Genomic DNA, 17853 nt, shown 5'->3' on the forward strand with positions numbered 1-17853 from the left:
TCCGCACCAAGCGGCCGCCACTGCGCGTGCCAGCCTCGTTCCGCAGCGCTGAGCCCGTGGCTGGGGCTTCAGCAGCAGCAGAGCCACTCAGGAGGGTGTCACCTGCTCTAAGTGTGCTCTTCGTCCATTAAAGACCCTGAAAGACAGAGACCAGCAGGGCCCCACTGGCTGCCAACAGCCAGAAGGGGCTCAGAGCACAGCTCTAAGGCACCAGGCCAGCCCACTGCACACTAACAACTTGTTTCTCCCTTCTCCTTCAAGGTTTCAGCTGGCAATGAAAGGAGGACAGACAGGAGCGTGTGGTATTCCCTGGTTCATTAGGGGAAGCCCACAGGACCATGTGGAGGTCTGCTCACTAGAGCAGAGCAAGGCTTAATAAAGCTACAACAGCCTGGCTGCAGGCAGAGCCCAAGTGCCTGTGCCAGGGCCCACAGGCAGGCCCCACACCAAGACTTGTGCAAATTAGATGTGCTGTGCTGATCAAGCTGTTCAAACTCTGCTACCCCACTAGTGTGGTTTTTTCAGTTGTTGTTTTACAACTCATGCAGCAACATTTAGGGCTGTGTCCCAGAAGCTTCTCCTATCCCAACGGTAGCATCCCCTGGATGGAGGTGGTCAACAGCACCCCCTTGCCCCCCTCCCAACATCTACATGGGCAAATCCCACTGCCCAGCCCCCTCAGAAGCTCTCTTTATTCCTGTCAGCACCAACTCCATGCCTGGGGCCTCTGTGTCACCCCAGTCTGTGCAGCAATGCACTCCCCTTTTAACAAAGCAGCAGCGTGCTGCTATAAAGGGATGAGTTTCTGTAGCAACCAGGCTGAACTTGTACAAACTCTGCCAAAGCACTAGATCTTTCCACGGACTGATACTTGAACGAACACACTACCGTTTGTGAAACTGGATTTTACAGCCCTCAAAGGCTAGGAAGTGAATTCTTCCCTGTTCTACACCTCTGCTTCAACACCAGGCCAAAAGCATGCACTAAGTTTGTGCACTCAGCATCCCTTTTTCTTGTGATTTAAGAGAGAAGGCTGGTGCCTCTGGAAGAGTTAACTGAACCCCACATTGCTCCAAAGGAAGTACCCAGCACCCCAGGAACCCCCCATCCAATGCCAGCTGCAAAAACAGACTGGAGAGGATTGAGGGGGAAGGGCACACCAGCCAGCAGCGCGTGGCTGCCAGCCCACACCCTGCCCATCACGTAGGTTTGTGCTGGACCAGAAGAGTTAAAACAAGGAGCCATTCCACTGCATCTCCTGCAGCCCACTGCCAGGCACAGCCCGCTATTTCTAGTTGAGCGTGGGAGTGGAGAAGGATCCCTCCAAGTCTCCCACCCAGCCAGCGAGCTGCCAGCTGAAGTTGTTGGGTGCTGGCTGTACCACACCCCACAGCAGCTGGGCAGTGCCAGGGCTGCCAGGACCTTTGCAGTCAGGCAGGGGGGTCCCTCTGCAAGCATAATCCCCTCACCTGCAGAGCTACCTGCCACCAGGGATTTCCTGGGGCTGCCGGAATGAAGTTCAGCCTCACTCCTACCCGGAGCGTTCAGCCTCCTGACACCACACCCCCCACCCACTCCCTCCAAAGGAAGCAAGAGGGTTTCTCCCCTCCCAGCGAGGCTATTCCTCCACCAGCATTACAGCTCCGAGCAAAACAACCCCGGGCACTTCTTGTCTGCAGTGAACTGACAGCAGAGCAGAGGGGGCTGTGGCATAGGCAGCCACAGCCTCCCCAACTCAGCTGCCACGTTACACAAGCACCACGGGTCGAGAAGCCCCCGTGAGCCCCCACCAGCGCCCTGTTACACAAGCTCATCGCTTCACATTAGCCTGAAACCAGCCAAAAACATACAAGGAATCCAACAACTGTTGCTGCGTGTGTCAGCAGACTCACCGGACTGTGTGTTGGTTTGTGCTGCAGCGTCAGAGTCCTGGGTGCTCCAGGGTCTGTCCCACCCTGTCAGGTTGAGGGACTGCAGGCCAAGGCACAGATCGTTGGTGTCTGGGAGGCCACGGGAAGACTCTTGCGTGGACGTGGGGAAAAGCATCCTGCTTGCCACTGCTTCTTCAGAGTCCTGGATGTCTGCTCAGATGGAGAACAAACAGAAGCTTGAGAGTTCAGGGCTGCTTTTTTTCTTTTTAAAGAAGGAGTTTTTCCAAAGCGTTAAGCCCCGAGCCAGGTCTCGTGCTGCTCTGAAGCCACGGCTTCTGCAACCAGCAGTTGCACCCCAAAAGGGAGGACTACCATATGTCCAGAATCCAGCCCCCCACCCCCCTCAGCCCCTCCACCTTCCTATCCCGTCTGCATTACTGACTGGGTCAGCATGTGACCAGGCTGCTGATGCTTACTGTGCTGACAGTGACGTCACTCAGCCATGCAAGAGAACTGCATCAGCTCTTACAAAATAAAGGTAAGAAGAAAGGATAAGATTTCCCCCGACAGACAAGACGGCAGCAGGAGGAGAGAGGAGCAGCTCCAGTGAATCAGGGGAGGCGGGCAGCACAAAGCAAGGCTCCCCAGCACAGCAGACACCAGGCTCAAGGCAGCAATCCCCCCAGCAACGATGAGAGCAGCAGCAGCGACAGAGCAGACAGTTAGTTTTAGTGCTACCCAGCTCTCTTCTCCCCGCCTCCCTCCACCCACAAAACCCAAAAACACTTTAGTCCTGGCCAGCCTCCAGCTGCTGGCTCCGATTCAGATCCGATGCAAAGCTTCACAATTCTGCTGGCATAATCTGTTTGGTTCAGCCTGGCCACTGTGCCTCACTGACTCGGCATTGTTTACCCCTGAGTAACAAGGATAACCTTCAACCCCCACTACCCAGAGAGCAGCCCATTATCTCGGGTCCAGCCCGAGCGGGCACATCCCGCTCGTACAGGAGGAAGAGGACCAGCCGGACCCATTTCACACCAGGAATCTTCACGGCCTGTTTACCTTCCTCCCGCCTGGTCCTCCCTTCCTAGCCCTCCCCTCCCTTGCAGGGTGTTCACAAGCCTACTGGTACTGGAGATGCCGGATTCTTGCCTCGGTTTAAGCCCGTGCCAACAGCCTAAGGAAACACAGCAGGTTCATAGTCTGAGAATTCCAGTTTAACGCAGGGATCTGGGGGCTGATGAAACCGCAAGATGCTCAGCTGTGCTACCCGAAATCTGAGTCAGAGGGCATTTATAAGCCAGCTCCAAGCAGCAGCAGCTGTCTCCTCCTCCTCCCCCTGCCCCCACAGCCTCCCACGGTGCCATCAGATGTACACCTCGCTCGCACACACCGCTCCCGGCTCTTCCGCGGGCGCTGCAGTCGCTCCAGCCTGTCACGTTATCCCTCACGTGCAGCCCCGGCCATCCCAGACAGCCTGACAGCATTCCTGGCCTCCTTTTCCACAGCCACATCCCGTGCCACTCGGACGCCCAGGAGCAAAGCCCAGGCACAGGTTGGTGGCGGTTGGATACCCTACATGTGACAGGCCACTGATGCCACCAGAGGTGGGACCCACCTTCACCCCACTGTGATTTGGGGAATGCCAGCATTCCCAGATCCACAGCAAGGAGGCTGTGGCACCACAGGCAGGATCAGAGCAGCTACAACCATACCTGCTGGCAGCATTCCACCTTCCCCCTCCCAGCTGCAGCCTCCTCCACAGCACTCCACCAGGATAGCACCCACCAGGGTGTTTCCTACTCCTAGTAGTACTAGTACAAGCTGTAGTGCCAATTCAGTCACATTGCTACAAAGCACCTGTAACAGCATCAACTATTAACTCCGGCAGCATCACGCTGCATCTCCAGCAGGGCATTTCACCGCATCAGTTCCTCCTGGAGCTTTTGGATTGCTTGTTTTGGATGTAGGGAGGAGAGGACATGGCACAGTGCTCAGACAACTCAGTTCCCACAGCAACCACAACTTGCCCATATGAATATGCAACATCCTTGCGTTTATGAAAATGCACAAGTGCTGTGCTCTTGCCCAGATCCCTGGCAGCAGAAGACTCCCAGCCCTTTAAGGACCAGGATCTTGCTAAGACTCAAAGGGTTAATTCCCACCAAGCTTCATCTTCTGGGAAGCATGGATACAGCACTGACTGACAACACAACTTGAACCCAAACAGCTTGGAACAGACTACTGAAGAAGTAAGGAAAACAGAGAACAAATTTATCAGCAACAGGAAGCACTCGCTCCACAGCATCCAGCCACATTCTCCCTCACTATCTGCATTTTTCAGGAAATAAGCTGTTTTGTTTAATTAAACCAAATCAGATTCAAGTTCAAAAGATCCGTGATTCCCTCTGATGACTTCAATCTACAATAAAGACAAGCTCCCTGCAATCCAGTTACAGCTTTAACTGCTCAGGCACAGAGCAGAATTCACTCAGATAACCAGCAGTTTTTAATTAGACCTTTTCCCACCGGAAGCAAACAGCCAGCACAAGTCTGCTTCTCCTTTAATGCTCCCAAGCCAGGCTAAAAGATGGATACAGATCATCCAGGAAAAACACCAACTTAAAAGAGAACTTAAGCAGATTTTTGGAATAGTTCTTTTTAAAAGGCTAGAGTCTGGAAATTTGTTACAATGTAATCAACTGCCGTAGGCAGACAAAACTAATCACATACTAAAGCAGGAAAAATTAAACTCAAAAAAAAAAAAAACAAGTCTAAAGAGTCATAACCTCAAGTTATTCGTAGCTAAATATCTACCAAATACTAAATAACTTCACTTTGCAACCTGACACGGCCCAACCCAAATGCTTCACTGCAGATTTTTCCAAGGCCCAACCACCAGCACAAGTCTTTCCAACCTGGATTTTTCCCTGGAGTTGCCACTGGAAGCCAATCATCCTGGCAGAGGGAGCCGTGCTGCCCTGGGCTCGTGCCCGAGCGTCTGGGAGAGACTGAGCTGCCGCCTCCCAAGCCGGTTTGGTTTGATTTCAGCAGCATCATGAGATCAAAGTCCTCAGTGAAACGCTCCCTCACTGGTCTCAGAGCAGGCGGCTCTCCTGGATGACGTGCTGCTGCCTGTCCGGGAGATCCCTGGAGCCAGGACGCACCGCAGCACAGGCTGGACAGCTTTCCACACCACCACCCCCATGGAAAGCTGCATTTTCCAGGCTTCAACTGTCAGCACTGGATTTAAGACATTCCAAAGGCTTCTTAGAGGAGAGGACCTCCAGAGCTCAGCTCTCACCTGCAGGCAGGGACAGCTCCCAGCACCTGACCCCACCCCAGTTCACCCTTCCTCACTCACACCACTTTAGGCAGGTGAGTTTCCACACAGGAAGCTGGGCTGGGGAGCTCATCTGGTTAAAACCAAGCCACAGGGAGTTAGTTTTAAGCCTGGCTCATTCTCCTGATCTGGTATGCAGCATGGCTGCACCAACCAGGCATTTTAAACAAGAAAGTACTTAGGAAATTACAGCCTAAGCCTGCATGGGAAGGACACACAGGGCCTGGCAGCAGGAGCTGGGATCCACAGGTAGGTTGTGGCAGGTGGGTTAAGAGAACAGGAGAGATGTTAAGAGAGCAGCACGATTCAGCCCTCATTCCACAGCAGCAGCATCCCTGTGCCATCAGACACTTGAAATATGATGCTTCAACCAAGCACAAAGATGTTCAGATGTCTGAGCCTTCCAAACCCAGGCCATTCACACAAACCCAGCTAATGATCCAGCAGATGGAGTTTATCTTAAAAGCTGTTCCCTAATTCCTCTGGACCTTCTCAGAATGGTTAAAACGAACATGAACCAAACAAGCTAGATCCCACTCCTACCACCTCCACTGCCAGGAAGAGCTCTCCCTTTGCTCCCACAGGCTGGTTTCCAGCAGAGCCTGAATCCAGAGAAAGTCCCTCCATGAACAAGGCCCCCTAGTGTTGAAGGCAGGGGAATGATAAGCCCAGCTCAGCTGTAAGCTCTCTTCACTGACAAAACCTGACTTGCCTTGTGAACTAAAGCTCTGACCAAGGCTCAACTTCCAAACCAAATCCAGAGAAGCATGAGGCAAGATGAGCAGTTCTGCAGCCTTTGGATCACAAATGGGAAGGCAGCTGGCAGCAGCAGCACTGCTTTTCCTTTCACACCTCTTTACACCTCCAGTTGTAAAGGCTGAGAATTGCACCCCTGAAAACTAAGCCTCTCAAATGCGTTTTGCACACAAGAAAAACAAATATCAAGTATAAGCTCTTAGAGGATCAGCGATTTGTATTCCCAAAGTACAGTGGAGATCATCAGAAAAGCACTTGTTAGTCATAAACCTACAAGTTACAAGAGGTTTTCCTGAAACACAACTAAGCATCTCCCCTCTAATCTGAAGGTTTCCTCAAGTGGAGTCACTTGCTGCTGTGACCTGTTTCCCAGCCAGATAAAGGAGTCTGCCTTATTCCATAACCACAAACACTTCAACAGCTGGTAAACAGCTAATTCAGAAACCAAGGAAGAGACACTGCAACAATCTTGCTGCTCTACTTCCCTCTTCCAAGAGTAACAGAGGCCATCACAGAAGTACAGCACCAAAACCTGAATGACAGAGCTCAGTACATCAGGAAACTGCTGGATCATCAGGAACACCACCCACTTTGTGACCACTGCAGAGTGCAACAGCTCCAGGCCAAGCACCTGCTCTCTGCACAACACTGATCTGCTTCAAAAACCATTTACTACAGTCACTTTTCCAGTACTGAAAAGCATCATACCCACTTAGACAAAGACCTGTCAATGTGACACTTGAAATCCAAAGGCCAGGACACAGGCAGGTGTGCTCCTCTCCTGGGGCACAGGTGTGGCATTTCACTGTTCCAGATGTGTGCCTGGCATCCAGTGTTTCTTTGGGGCAGGCAGAAGGGTTCTGAGCTGCCAGATCCAGCTGAGCTCCTGCTAACACTCAGCCTCAGGACCTTGGGAACCCCACACACTACAGGTAAGGAGAGCTACCTTTTGGGTCTCTGCATCCTACAGCATTTTGTTCCCTGATCTCAGACCATACACATCAGGTCAGCTGCACCCAGTGCTGTCTGGCATCTTCTGTCAAGGCTGCAGGACAGGGAAGAGCAGAGGAATTGACATTTCAATATCAGAGACATTTTTTGGGTGGCTTAACAAGTGATAGATCATTAACTGACTCCAGTTAAGAGCAAACAGGAAGCCAATTTAGTCATCAGCTAGTCTGGGTTTGCATTTGTCCTTCAGTTTTCCTTAAATAAAGCAGCCACTCAGAATCATTAGGACCTGATGGGCCACAACTAACAGCCTTTACACTTGGCACCTGAAGCCACTCCCATTCACAGGAAACCATTTAAGCATTTCCCATTTCTTCACACAATGGACTGTCAAGTTATAGCAAAATAATGACTGCTTTCTCTCTTTTAAGTGAGCAGAGCCTAACAAAAGGGAGATCAATGCAGCTGGGACATTTGGGGGTACCATAATTCTTTAAAGTTCTTTCTAAGCCAGCACTGCCTTCAGTTGAAGCCAAAAACAGGCATGCAAAAGCTCAACTGGGAGCTTTACTCCTAGCTCTCCTTAGGCTGGAAGTTGTGCCTACAGAACAGGATTATTTCAAAAGCTAGTTTAGTATTTTGGGGTTTTTTTAAACCAAATCTGGTAGCAGCACCTTCCACTAAGCAAGTCCCAGCTTTAAAGCCTGGCAAACAAACCACCTGCTACATCAGCAAACTGGCCTTGCTCAGATTCTTATTCAGACCAGTGAAGAACATGCAGAGCAGCTTTAAAACCACATTCCCTTCAAAGCAGCTGCTCAAGGACAAGCAGCATTCCAGCAGGAGATGTTGACTCCCACCTCTGTCAAGGCCATGTTCTTTCTCCCACCTCCAAGACCAGGCTAAAAGCCACTGAAGGTTGATGTCTGCACCGAGGAGGTTCTGCCTTTCCCTAGAGAGGACTGAAGCAGCCTGACAGGCAGGTGTTCTGCAGCACCACAATCCTGTCCCAGAAGCCACCAGACAGGTTCTACAATGACAGCTCTCCCCACGCTGCTGCACTGTACCCCAAAGTTTGGGAAAGAAGCCTGAGCCTGGTGCTTGGGAAGCTCCTGGAGCAGCCCCCTGCAAAATTCAGAGGTAGTGGTGAGGCTGAGCATGATGACACAGATGACTCTGATGAGGCAACCACATTCACCAAGAATTACCATCAGCTGCAAAATGATCTTTAGAGAGACTAAACATTAGGTATGGCAAGCTGAGCCTCCAGTGGCAGTCCCAGCTCTGCCTGGATGGGGATAACACTCCAGCTGTGTGGATCCCAGAGTGCTGAATCAGCCTGTCCTCTCACATTGCTCAGACTGCTGCTGTACTGATCTCACTGTGCACCCAGGAAGGTGTCCCCACACGTGTTTCCCCAATAGCATTAGTGAAAGGTCATGAACTTCTGCCATCCCTTCTCCACCACGTGTAATCCTCTTAATGCTCAAAGGGCCTTCTTCAACACAAGTCCAAGCCAGGATAAATTTAGTTTGACCTGAAGATGACAACTGAAAAGCTTGAGGGACCAAGAATAGATTAAGGTCCAAGCTTTTACACTGCTGGAATAAAATCTCTTCCCCAAGTTCTCCCACTAAAAGAGTTTTAAGTTGTAAGAAGACAGTCCTTTCACCTGTTATACCTACTGTATTTATGGTTGATCTCCAGGCTCATTAAGCCTGGTATAATAATCTAGCCTAACTACAGTACACCAGTTTTTCTGGAACAAAGTAGAAGTGCCACAGGCTCATGAATTCTTCAGAAGTGACTTGACTTGGAGCAGTGACAAGACACTACAAAGGATCTCTCTCTGCTGGTCACCTACCCAGAAGCCAGGCTCACAGAAGGCAGGATATCCTTGTTCAAGGTCCAACAGCCTGCTCCAGGCTTAACCATCTGCCCAGGGCAGCAGGCAGTTAGCTATACTATATTTTGAATTTTAGTGCTCAGCTTTACAGGCATCAGGTGTGAATTTCTGCACAACCTAGGCCAGGATCCAGGTGCCAAAGCATCTCCCCATTTATGGATCACAGATGTCCCAGGATTCACATCCTTGCTAGCAGTGCCAGCTTTTTTCATGAAGACTCTCACCAGCAATCCATTAAACAGTAAGAGCGGCACTTTTCAGCTCCAGAGACAGGACACAGCTTGCAGAGCTGCTGCATTCAGGCCCTTGGTCCCAGCTCCAACACTAAGGAAACAAGGCTGGGACTGCAGGAGACCCACAGCTCTGCACTGCTGATGCTCTGGCAGGTGTTGACTCATCCACCAACTTACACCTGGTAACTGCTGGCCCAGATTGTTCTTTTACCAGTCTCCTGTACAGCCCAGGGGCACCTTCATATTTCCACCAGCAGAAATGGTGAGGGCACCCAAGGCAGCCGCTCCCCAGGCTTGGCTCAGCAGCACCCTATATCCTTTGGGAAGTGAGGAATTCTTTCCTCACACAATCACGACCATCTGTGCTGCTGCACCAGGGATTTAATACAAGCTAAAGGCCTGCTGTCAGGGCAGCTACTGCTGAGCAGGGCCTCCACCCTGGTCCCCAGGCTGCACGAGTGGCTGTACCAGCACTCACAGGGGAGGGAGACTGGCCTCAGCTGCACAGCAGGAACACAAAAAGCTGCTTGGGGTGTCCCCAAAGTACAACTTCCCTGCAGTAAAAATAACATTTGCAAGAGGAGGACTCCCTTTTTTACATGCAAGTCCCACTGCACTTGCCCTACAAGGCATCTTCAACAGGAGTTACTCAGTGATCACCTGAAACATGAGTGGTTTAATACAGCTGAAGGGAAGCTCAGGGTTTCCAGCCAAGGCACCACCTCACAGCAGCTCCACACCAGGACAGACTCTCCACTCCAGACATCCCTAAGAAACACCACAGGAATAGGCAGAGCAAGCAAACATTCACAAGCAGCAGGTCAGTAAGCAGGTCCATTTCAGTGTCAGGCAAACACCCCCATTCCTCAGAGGAGAGTTCTCCAAGTCTAGAAGACAGCACTGCAAATTAAAATTGATGTGCTAAACCCAGAACTAACCCACAACTTCACAGGATGAATCTGCCATAGAGGGTGGAGACAATTCCCCTAACAACCAGGTTAACTTTGGCAAGTAAGCTGAAACTTAACTAGGAAATATCCTGAAAGTGTTTATGACACTATGAAACATTCCCATCCCAAATGGAATAGGAAGAGCTATAGCTAAGATTTCTACAAGACAGTCAGAAACAACTCTTTCAGGAACTCACTGTATGGAGATAAAGGAAAATACTTTGGTTTATTCCTCCCTTATGCTTCCAGTGCATCCAGATCAGATACAGCACTGACTCCCACTGTGCCAGAGGACAAAAAAAGTCAAACCCGCTCAGTCCAACAGCAAATTTCTAAAAATGCACCACTAACCCCACCACTGACGTTAGTTAGCATTCACTACTCAGGAGTACCCAGCACATCCTCCACTGCCACCTTACCAGGCACGCTTCAAGCACTGCTGGCCACAGATCCAGCCCTCGAAGCCAACGGATTCACTTCCTCCGGTATTTCTGCAGCGCCAGCATGGGATCACGTGGCCAGATCGGCCCCTGGTCCACAGTGCTAAGCCCTTCAAATACCCAGGAGATTAAGCTGCACTGGAAGTCATCTGGTAGCAGTCATTTCACTAGCCCAGAACAAAGTTACACTGCACAGGCATCAAACAGACCCACAGGATGCCTAGACACCTGTTTGGAGCTTTTTTCCACACATCCACCTGATTAAAACTTGGGTTTATCCACGAGCCCAAGCCAACCCTGTCTCCAAGTGACTGCAGAGAAAGCTGCTCTGCCCACAGCAGCCTGCAAGGTCACCAGCTGGGGAGGTTTAGCCCTTTACTTCCCACTTTGTTTTGGGACACGTCCAGAGGGTCAGTTTGTTTCCAATAATGGCCGAAGCGTTTATTGACCCTATAATTCAAAGGCTAGAGAGGCAACAGCAACCTCTTTCGAGTGCCCAAATCCTTGGCACAAGCACCGTTGCTCAGAGTTGCTTTGGCAAGAGGAACATCAGGCACAGGTACATTTACTGGCAGACCTGGGCTGCTGCAAAGGGACAAAAGCACGTCCTTCACTCAGATAAAAATAAGACCCGATCCAACACTCTTTGCTTTGGCACAGAACTTCTGTTTTGAGGCAGCAGAACATGCCCACCCCCCTCAGCCTGGAGGAAACAAGACCTTGCAGCACTGATTTCATCACACCAGGCTTGCTTTGCAGGAAGGTCTGCACCCACCTGTGCTGCTTTGGTGTGCTCTTAAATACAGGTTAATTGACCTGTGGCAAATAAGGTTATGCAAAAGACTTTTGAAATTTCAATGTACGCAGCAGATCAGCCTCACCAACCCTGCAAGCAGATGAATCCTGCCTCCAAGAGAGGCAGGCTAAAGGAGTCTGCTGGAATCATCCACACCAGGAGTTGGCAGGTCAGGCAGCAAGCACTCACATCCTGCCCACACAGTGACCTGCAGCATCACAGGAAGGCAAGCAAGCCTTCCCAGGCACCTCCACAGTGCCAGGGAATACACGGGTTATTCATTTCAGGCACACAAGCAAAGCCTCTCAGCACCAAAAAAGCATTAACCCTGACTCCAAGCACCTCTGATCATAAGCACATGCCAGCACCCATCCCACCGACAGTAGCCACCACCACCACATGTTCACCAGGTCCCACCGAGTGCCTCCCCCCCTTCGGCCCCCCTCCATCCCAACCACATCCATCACCTGGCAGGGTGTCACATTTACTTCTTGTGACAGGCGTGGTGCAGACTCCACTGAAATCCAAGGAGTTGTCCAACATGGCATTTATTCGGCGGAATATATCTGCATTGCTGCAAGTGGAAAGTGCAGGGGCATTTGGGCTATCCCAGCAGTCTCTGATGCTCCTCCCAGGATCTTCCTTCTGGTAAAAAAGAACAAGTATTTGTGTCAAATAGGCAAGTACTCAGCTTTCAACACGTTGTGGAAAGCTGGAGTGCCTCCAGTACTCACATTAGCTTTTGCTCCAGGTCTTAGCAACACTCAAGCCCAATTCTTGGCATTAAAGAAGCAGTTAAGCAAACGGGTCAGCAATTTGTCAGCAATGCACATCGAAGCAGACTGACTGCCACACACAGGTACCAGGGATGGGCTCCAACAGCCATAGCACCCAAACTAGTTGGGTTGTGAACACAGCTCCCTGCTGCTGTTCTCCAGCACATAAAGTTTAAGTAGATCTGGTAACAGAGCCACATGCCTTATCCCCAGAATCAGCCTCCTGACACTGGGGAACGGGAGGGGATGCTCGTGGTCAAGGCAGACACCACAAAGAACCACAGCAGCTTCTATGCACAGTAGAGGAGAGCAGGGCTCACCTCCCCACCCGCGTTAGAGTTCTCAACATCTTGGAATGATCCAAGTCAGCAGCAATCACTTCAGAAAACAGGTTCGCAGAAAAAAAACAAAAAAAAAAAAAAAAAAAAAAAAAAAACAAAAAAAAAAAAAACAAAAATACTGCTTCCCAGCTAATCAAACAGCCCCAAATCCTGGGGAAAGGCAGAGGATCAAATCCTGATCTTCCCTTCAGGCAGCAGCCACCAGCATCAAGGTTTTGGGACCATCCTAAACAAGGACCACCTCTTGTAAAGCTTGTGCACGGGAAGGGTCAAACCCCTCCTGCTCCCTGGTGCCGGTGCAGAGAACGAGGAACAGCAGATGCTTCCCCGCCTCTGCTCACAATCCGCTGACATCCAGGATAGTTTGGAAGCAGCTGCACCACATTCAAACCTCTGCCAATCTAGAAACCGCTAAACATGACCTCTCCCAGCATTTTTGGGCCAAGAGCAGGTCTGCCCGCCACCCAAAAGCCACTGCAGGACTCTGCTAAGCAATCGGTATCGCCGGCAATTAAGACCCGCATTAAAGAGAGGAGCAGGGAGGCACAACCTCACCAATTCTGGCCTCCGGAGCAGAATCCCGGCTATTAAGCAAATCAAGTTAAAGAACTGAACTGCAGCGAGGCTGGCAAACGAGCCCCTGCTCCTCCAACACACTCTAAAGCTCTAAATTGGGCCATTTGTACTTGTCAAGGAGACATTTAATACAGGCACCACCTTTTGGATGTGTCCCTGCAAGTTTCAAGCCTCACCCCACAGTTCTGCTTCACTCGCAAGCAAGTCTGAAGCGCCGAGCAGGTTGTACTTCCAAATGACCCCTTGGTGATCTTTCAGGAGGCAGGACTACACCGCTTTCACGCAGAGAAGGCAATTTTAGCCCGGCCCACGTCTGGGACTTGCATTCCACCCCTCACCTCCTCATTAGGAGCACTGTTACTGCCATAATGCTCGATCTGACAGTTTACTCCACCTCCCCCTCCCCCCCCCATTTAGCTAAAAAGCAAACGAAAGCCAGTCCTGGAAGCAGCAGGAATAAGCTACTGCACTGTCAACTCGCACGGTGCCTCCTGGCGGGACCTGAGCAATTGCTGGAAAACTACAGCCCATTTAGGACTATTAGCACCTTTTCAGCACTGAGGGCTGGATTTTTGTTATTGAAACGCTCAGCCCACCCCCAGACAAGGTCCCGGGACTCTGCAGGAGGATTTCCAAAAGCAGAACAGGTATGGCTGAAAGCGAGCTGCAGGCTGAGGGAACAGGCAGAGCAAGCTTTAAGTCATCTTTATAAAAAGCAGCTGGAATACAGAAGCTCAATTTACAAAACTATTGCCAGTCGTCTTTAATAAAAAGAAGCCCCGCATCAGGCTGCCTTGGCACAACTGTGGAACTCCACATTCTACTCCTGTTCCTGCTAAAGAACCACTTCCAGCGGGAGGCAAAGCTTTTTGCTCGGAGTCTGTGCTAGCGAGACAAAACAACCCCGAGCAGCCAGCCGAGCACCCCACCCATTGCTGCTCATTTAGCCTCTGATACTTCCCACAACTGGCAACACCAGTCCTGCTCCAAACAGAACAGAAACCAGCAAGAGCACAGCCAAGGCTTTCCACAAAAATCCCTTCCACTACAGAGCTTTTAACCTTAGAGTGTCAGGGATATCCTTGAGATTACTGCAAGCATCCTGGACACAGGGAGTTGGCACCCAACCCCATGTAGGAAGGGGCTCGTTGCTCACCCTCTTCCCTCGACCCCTAAAATAAAGCTACTCCTTTGAGAAGGTCTCTGGAGGTCTTCAGAGCACGCAGGGCTCAAACCACCCCCAACAGCCTGGATAGGACGGTGGAAAGAGTTTGCAACGTGTAGCTGGAGAATCCACCCAAATCCTTTCTTCTCGGAAATATACTAATATTTCCAAAATATACCAAAAATACCAAAGTTCAGCTCTGAGGCTGCGTCCTCAGAGCAGACTCCGCTCTGGCATCCCCCCACCAAGAGGAGCGCTCCCGAGCCTAGCTCAGAGTCACTTTCCCTACTCCACCTTGAAGGATTTGGCAACGCTGCCTCTCCAGGGTTCCCTGGAAGTTCTTCACACGGCAGCTACAATCTACAGCTACAGCCCACGCCCCATCGTTCCCCGCTGCTCCCAGAGGCACCAGTCCAGCAGCACTGGTGGGTCCTTTTGCGGGCCCCGGCAGTGACCAGGCACAATGTGAGACACCCCGAGGCGTATCCAGGGACCCGACAGACATTCTCAGCCATTCCACCCAGCTACAGCTCACAATCCCAATCCAAAGAAGCAGACAATTTTACCAAGCCGATCGACAGGTGCTTTAAAGCCACCAGAAGTCAGACACCACTTCCTGACACCTGTTAAGACACCCACTGTCTGTTTAAGAGCTGCGAGTTTCTGGGGAAGTTCCTGATCACACACAGAGAGGGGGAATTCAGTTCCCTGCAGCAGGCTTAGCACCACAGAGCAAACGATCCTGAGGCTGCAGGTTAAATCACTGTGGCCAAGCTGGGACACAGACACAAGATGAAACTCAAGCAGGAGTGCAGTCCTCCATATCCCGGCTCAGCCAAGAACCTACATCCAAGCAGGAAAATTCATCCCCAGGGCACAAGGAGGGCACTCTTAGGCTCCAGACACCTCTAGCAGTCCAGACAAGACACATGGAAGTGAAAAAACAAGAGCCAAAAAATAGGGAGGAGGAGTTTCCCCCTCCCTCAGAGTAACACAGAGACCACCAGCAAGTCTTAACCACCGCGGCAAATAGCTCTTGTTTGCTGGCTGTGCATCACGAAGGTGGCAAGTCCCTGGAGTTCCCAGCCCAGCAGCCCCATACCAACCCCACAGCCCACGGTTTACCTGCAGGAGGTCCCACTCCAGGCACAACCTGCAGCACTCAGTGTTGCTGGGACAAGACACACCTGTGCAGCTAAACCCACCAAAGCTGTCCAAGGCAAGTAGAAATAAAGGTACCTCCACAGCCCCAGACGCACCTGCAGGAAACCTAGAGATAATGAAATCCCTGGGCTAGGCAGAACCTGCAGCATCACAACAGCACTGGCACAGGATTAGGATATCCTAATCCTTAGGGAAGTCATTAAACACAGTCTGGCTGCCGGTATGGCCAAGATGTGCATTAGCTCCTGAGGACGCTGTGGAGCAGGCAAGGCTCATCCACCTCAGCTACACTGCAGCCTTTGCTTTTTATATCTTCCCTAGAAATCCCACCTGGGCAGCACCATCCTGATGCCCGGAGGGTTTGCTGTAGCTATAGTTACAGCCAAGAGGGCCTTGAATCCCAAGACAAAAATCTGAGATGCTGTTAATATGGTGCCAGTCTCAATATAACCAAGCCAAGATGGTTCTGCACTTCAATGAAAGGCAGCTTTAAAAATCCTTTTTCAGTGGTGTGTTTTGCTTCCCAAGCTGAAGTCAGCTACACTCATGCCAAAACACAACACTGGTGTAACTGTTTCCACCAAACAACACACTCCCACCCCAAGCTCATCCCAGACAGGGTTCAGCAAATCTGCACCAGCACTGCCATCATCAGCAAGGCTGAACTTAAGGAGCTGTCCCAGGGTTTACTACGTGAAGATATCTTGGACACAGCTGGCTGGAATCAAAACTCGAAAGGATTTTGATGGTTTTAATTCACAGGAGAGCACTGACTTCAGGACAACACCAATTTTGCCAAAATTCCAGTTTTTAAAAGACAATTCCCTGTCAAGACAGCTACTTCTTAGTTTTGTTGTGTTTCTTTTTCTTAGAGCAAAACATTTTGAAGCCATCACTCAAAAAGCCTTGTACACAAGCAATACCCACAGCTGCCTGTTGCAGCACAATATCCAAGCTGAATAAGGTTTTAATTGTTTGACGGAAACTTTCAGTCGAGACAAACTGCAACAAAGCAATAGGCTCCCGAAGCTCCTCACAAAGCCCAGCTCCCCTCTGCGCACAGCTGTACCTGCAGCCTCTCAGCAGAGCTCCAGGTGCCAGCACACACCTCGTTAGCCCACCACAGGGGCAGCCACAACGAGCATTAATTGCTTTCAGCTGGGGAATAGAGAAGGGTAAAGAAAAGAACTTGTTTTTCAGACTTGCCTCTAAGTTGCCATTGCCCACACAGCACACGTAGGGGCAGAGTCTCCTGTGTCACCAACAACAGCCAGACACTACATGGAGCTGGCAGCACCCGCTTTAAGAGTAAAGCGGCAGCTTTGTTTACTTTACACGCTAAAAAAGGCGGTTCAGAAGCACGCAGAACTACCACTTGCAACAGCAAATACCCCCTCCAGCCAAAACACGCCCCACCATCCAAATCAGAGCTCGGTACCTCCAGCCCAACTTCAACCCCCTAAAAACCTGAGATGAGGGGAACCGCAGGCACCACTCGATCGCCGGACAGGGACCTGGTTTCCTGCAGCGTTTCCCTGAAGGCAGCGCGGGGCAGTTGATGGGTTCCTTGAGGCTGAGCTCCCTCAGAGCCCCGTTCTCCCGGCGGTACCTCGGCAGAGGGACCCCCTCGAGTCGGTCCAAAAGAGAAGGGGAATACTATCCAGCGCTTTGCACGGGGAACAGGGGAATCCCGCTCTCCTGCGGGATGGGGGTCCCCGACCCCTCCCCACCGAGGGAAGCGGGGGTTCCCACCCGCCCTCCACACAGGTAAAACGGCGGGAAACTCCCTCCCTACAGCCGCGTGAAACCACGTGGGGGGGCGGTTTCACGAGGCTCAGGACGGCAGCACGTGGTCGCACTCACCGGCGGGAAAGCCATGGGCAGCGCTGCGTGGGGGCGGTCGGTCCGTCGGAGAGGATGCGGAGGGCACACCGGGGGCAGCGGCAGCGTGCCCGCCCCGCCGGCTTTTATGGGCGGGGGGGGCGGGGGGGCGGAAATGGGGGCGGGAGGAGAGGGGAGGGGGGCACCTGAGGGGAGGGGTCCCGGCGCATGCGCCCGGCGCGCGCCGGTCGCGTGGCACCTTGGGCGGCTCCGGGCTGAGGCGTGAGGTGTGAGGGGCGGCGCCGCCTCCCGCGCGACGCTCTGAGACCTCCGGGGTCCCCTCAGCGCCCGCCGCGCCTACACACGGGATGTGGGGTTCACTGTGCCCCCCATGAGGGGGTGGGACCCCCGAGGGGTTCAAATGGGATCTGCCCAAGGGCAGCTTCAGCACCTGGCATCTCTCCATGCATGGGCTGTGGACTGTGCTCCCCGTGAAGGGATGGGACCCCCCCCCCCGGGGTTAAAATGGGGATCTTCAAGGGCTAAAATCAGCCTCCTAAGGGAAATGGGGTGATGGTGGCACTGTGGTGTCAGGCTGCCTCCAGGTCTGGCTGCCCCCTTGCAGACACCTCAGCTCTGGCTGGTATTCACACACAGGCTGTGGCACGCGCTGAGCCCGTGAGGGAATGGGACCTACAAGGGGTTAAATCAGCCCCCATAAAGGCAATGGGGTGATGGTGGCACTGTGGTATCTGAGTGCAGCC

The 17853-nt window shown here is 51.9% G+C and overlaps 1 protein-coding gene across 9 annotated transcripts in view; it reads right to left on the reverse strand.

Annotated features, from left to right (window-relative positions):
• Positions 1-17250, reverse strand: part of CPEB1 (cytoplasmic polyadenylation element binding protein 1) — a 38961-nt gene extending 21711 nt beyond the window's left edge. For 2 of the 9 annotated variants that reach the window (XM_017817036.1, XM_017817035.1), the window contains exons 1-3: positions 17132-17250; positions 11714-11891; positions 1893-2081 (exon numbers count right to left, since the gene is read on the reverse strand). In XM_017817036.1, coding sequence (XP_017672525.1) covers positions 1893-2081; positions 11714-11891; positions 17132-17146 — 382 coding nt within the window. In that variant the 5' untranslated portion in view covers positions 17147-17250. Of the gene's footprint in view, positions 1-1892; positions 2082-2347; positions 2557-3023; positions 3129-3249; positions 3293-11713; positions 11892-14398; positions 14543-16735; positions 17031-17131 lie in introns of those variants that run through there. The other 7 variants (XM_017817038.1, XM_017817044.1, XM_017817039.1 and 4 more) reach the window with 7 other exon arrangements.
• Between the last annotated feature and the right edge of the window lie 603 nt (positions 17251-17853).

The sequence above is a fragment of the Lepidothrix coronata genome, unplaced genomic scaffold, assembly GCF_001604755.1.
Source record: "Lepidothrix coronata isolate B3197 unplaced genomic scaffold, Lepidothrix_coronata-1.0 Scaffold58, whole genome shotgun sequence".
NCBI lineage: Eukaryota > Metazoa > Chordata > Aves > Passeriformes > Pipridae > Lepidothrix > Lepidothrix coronata.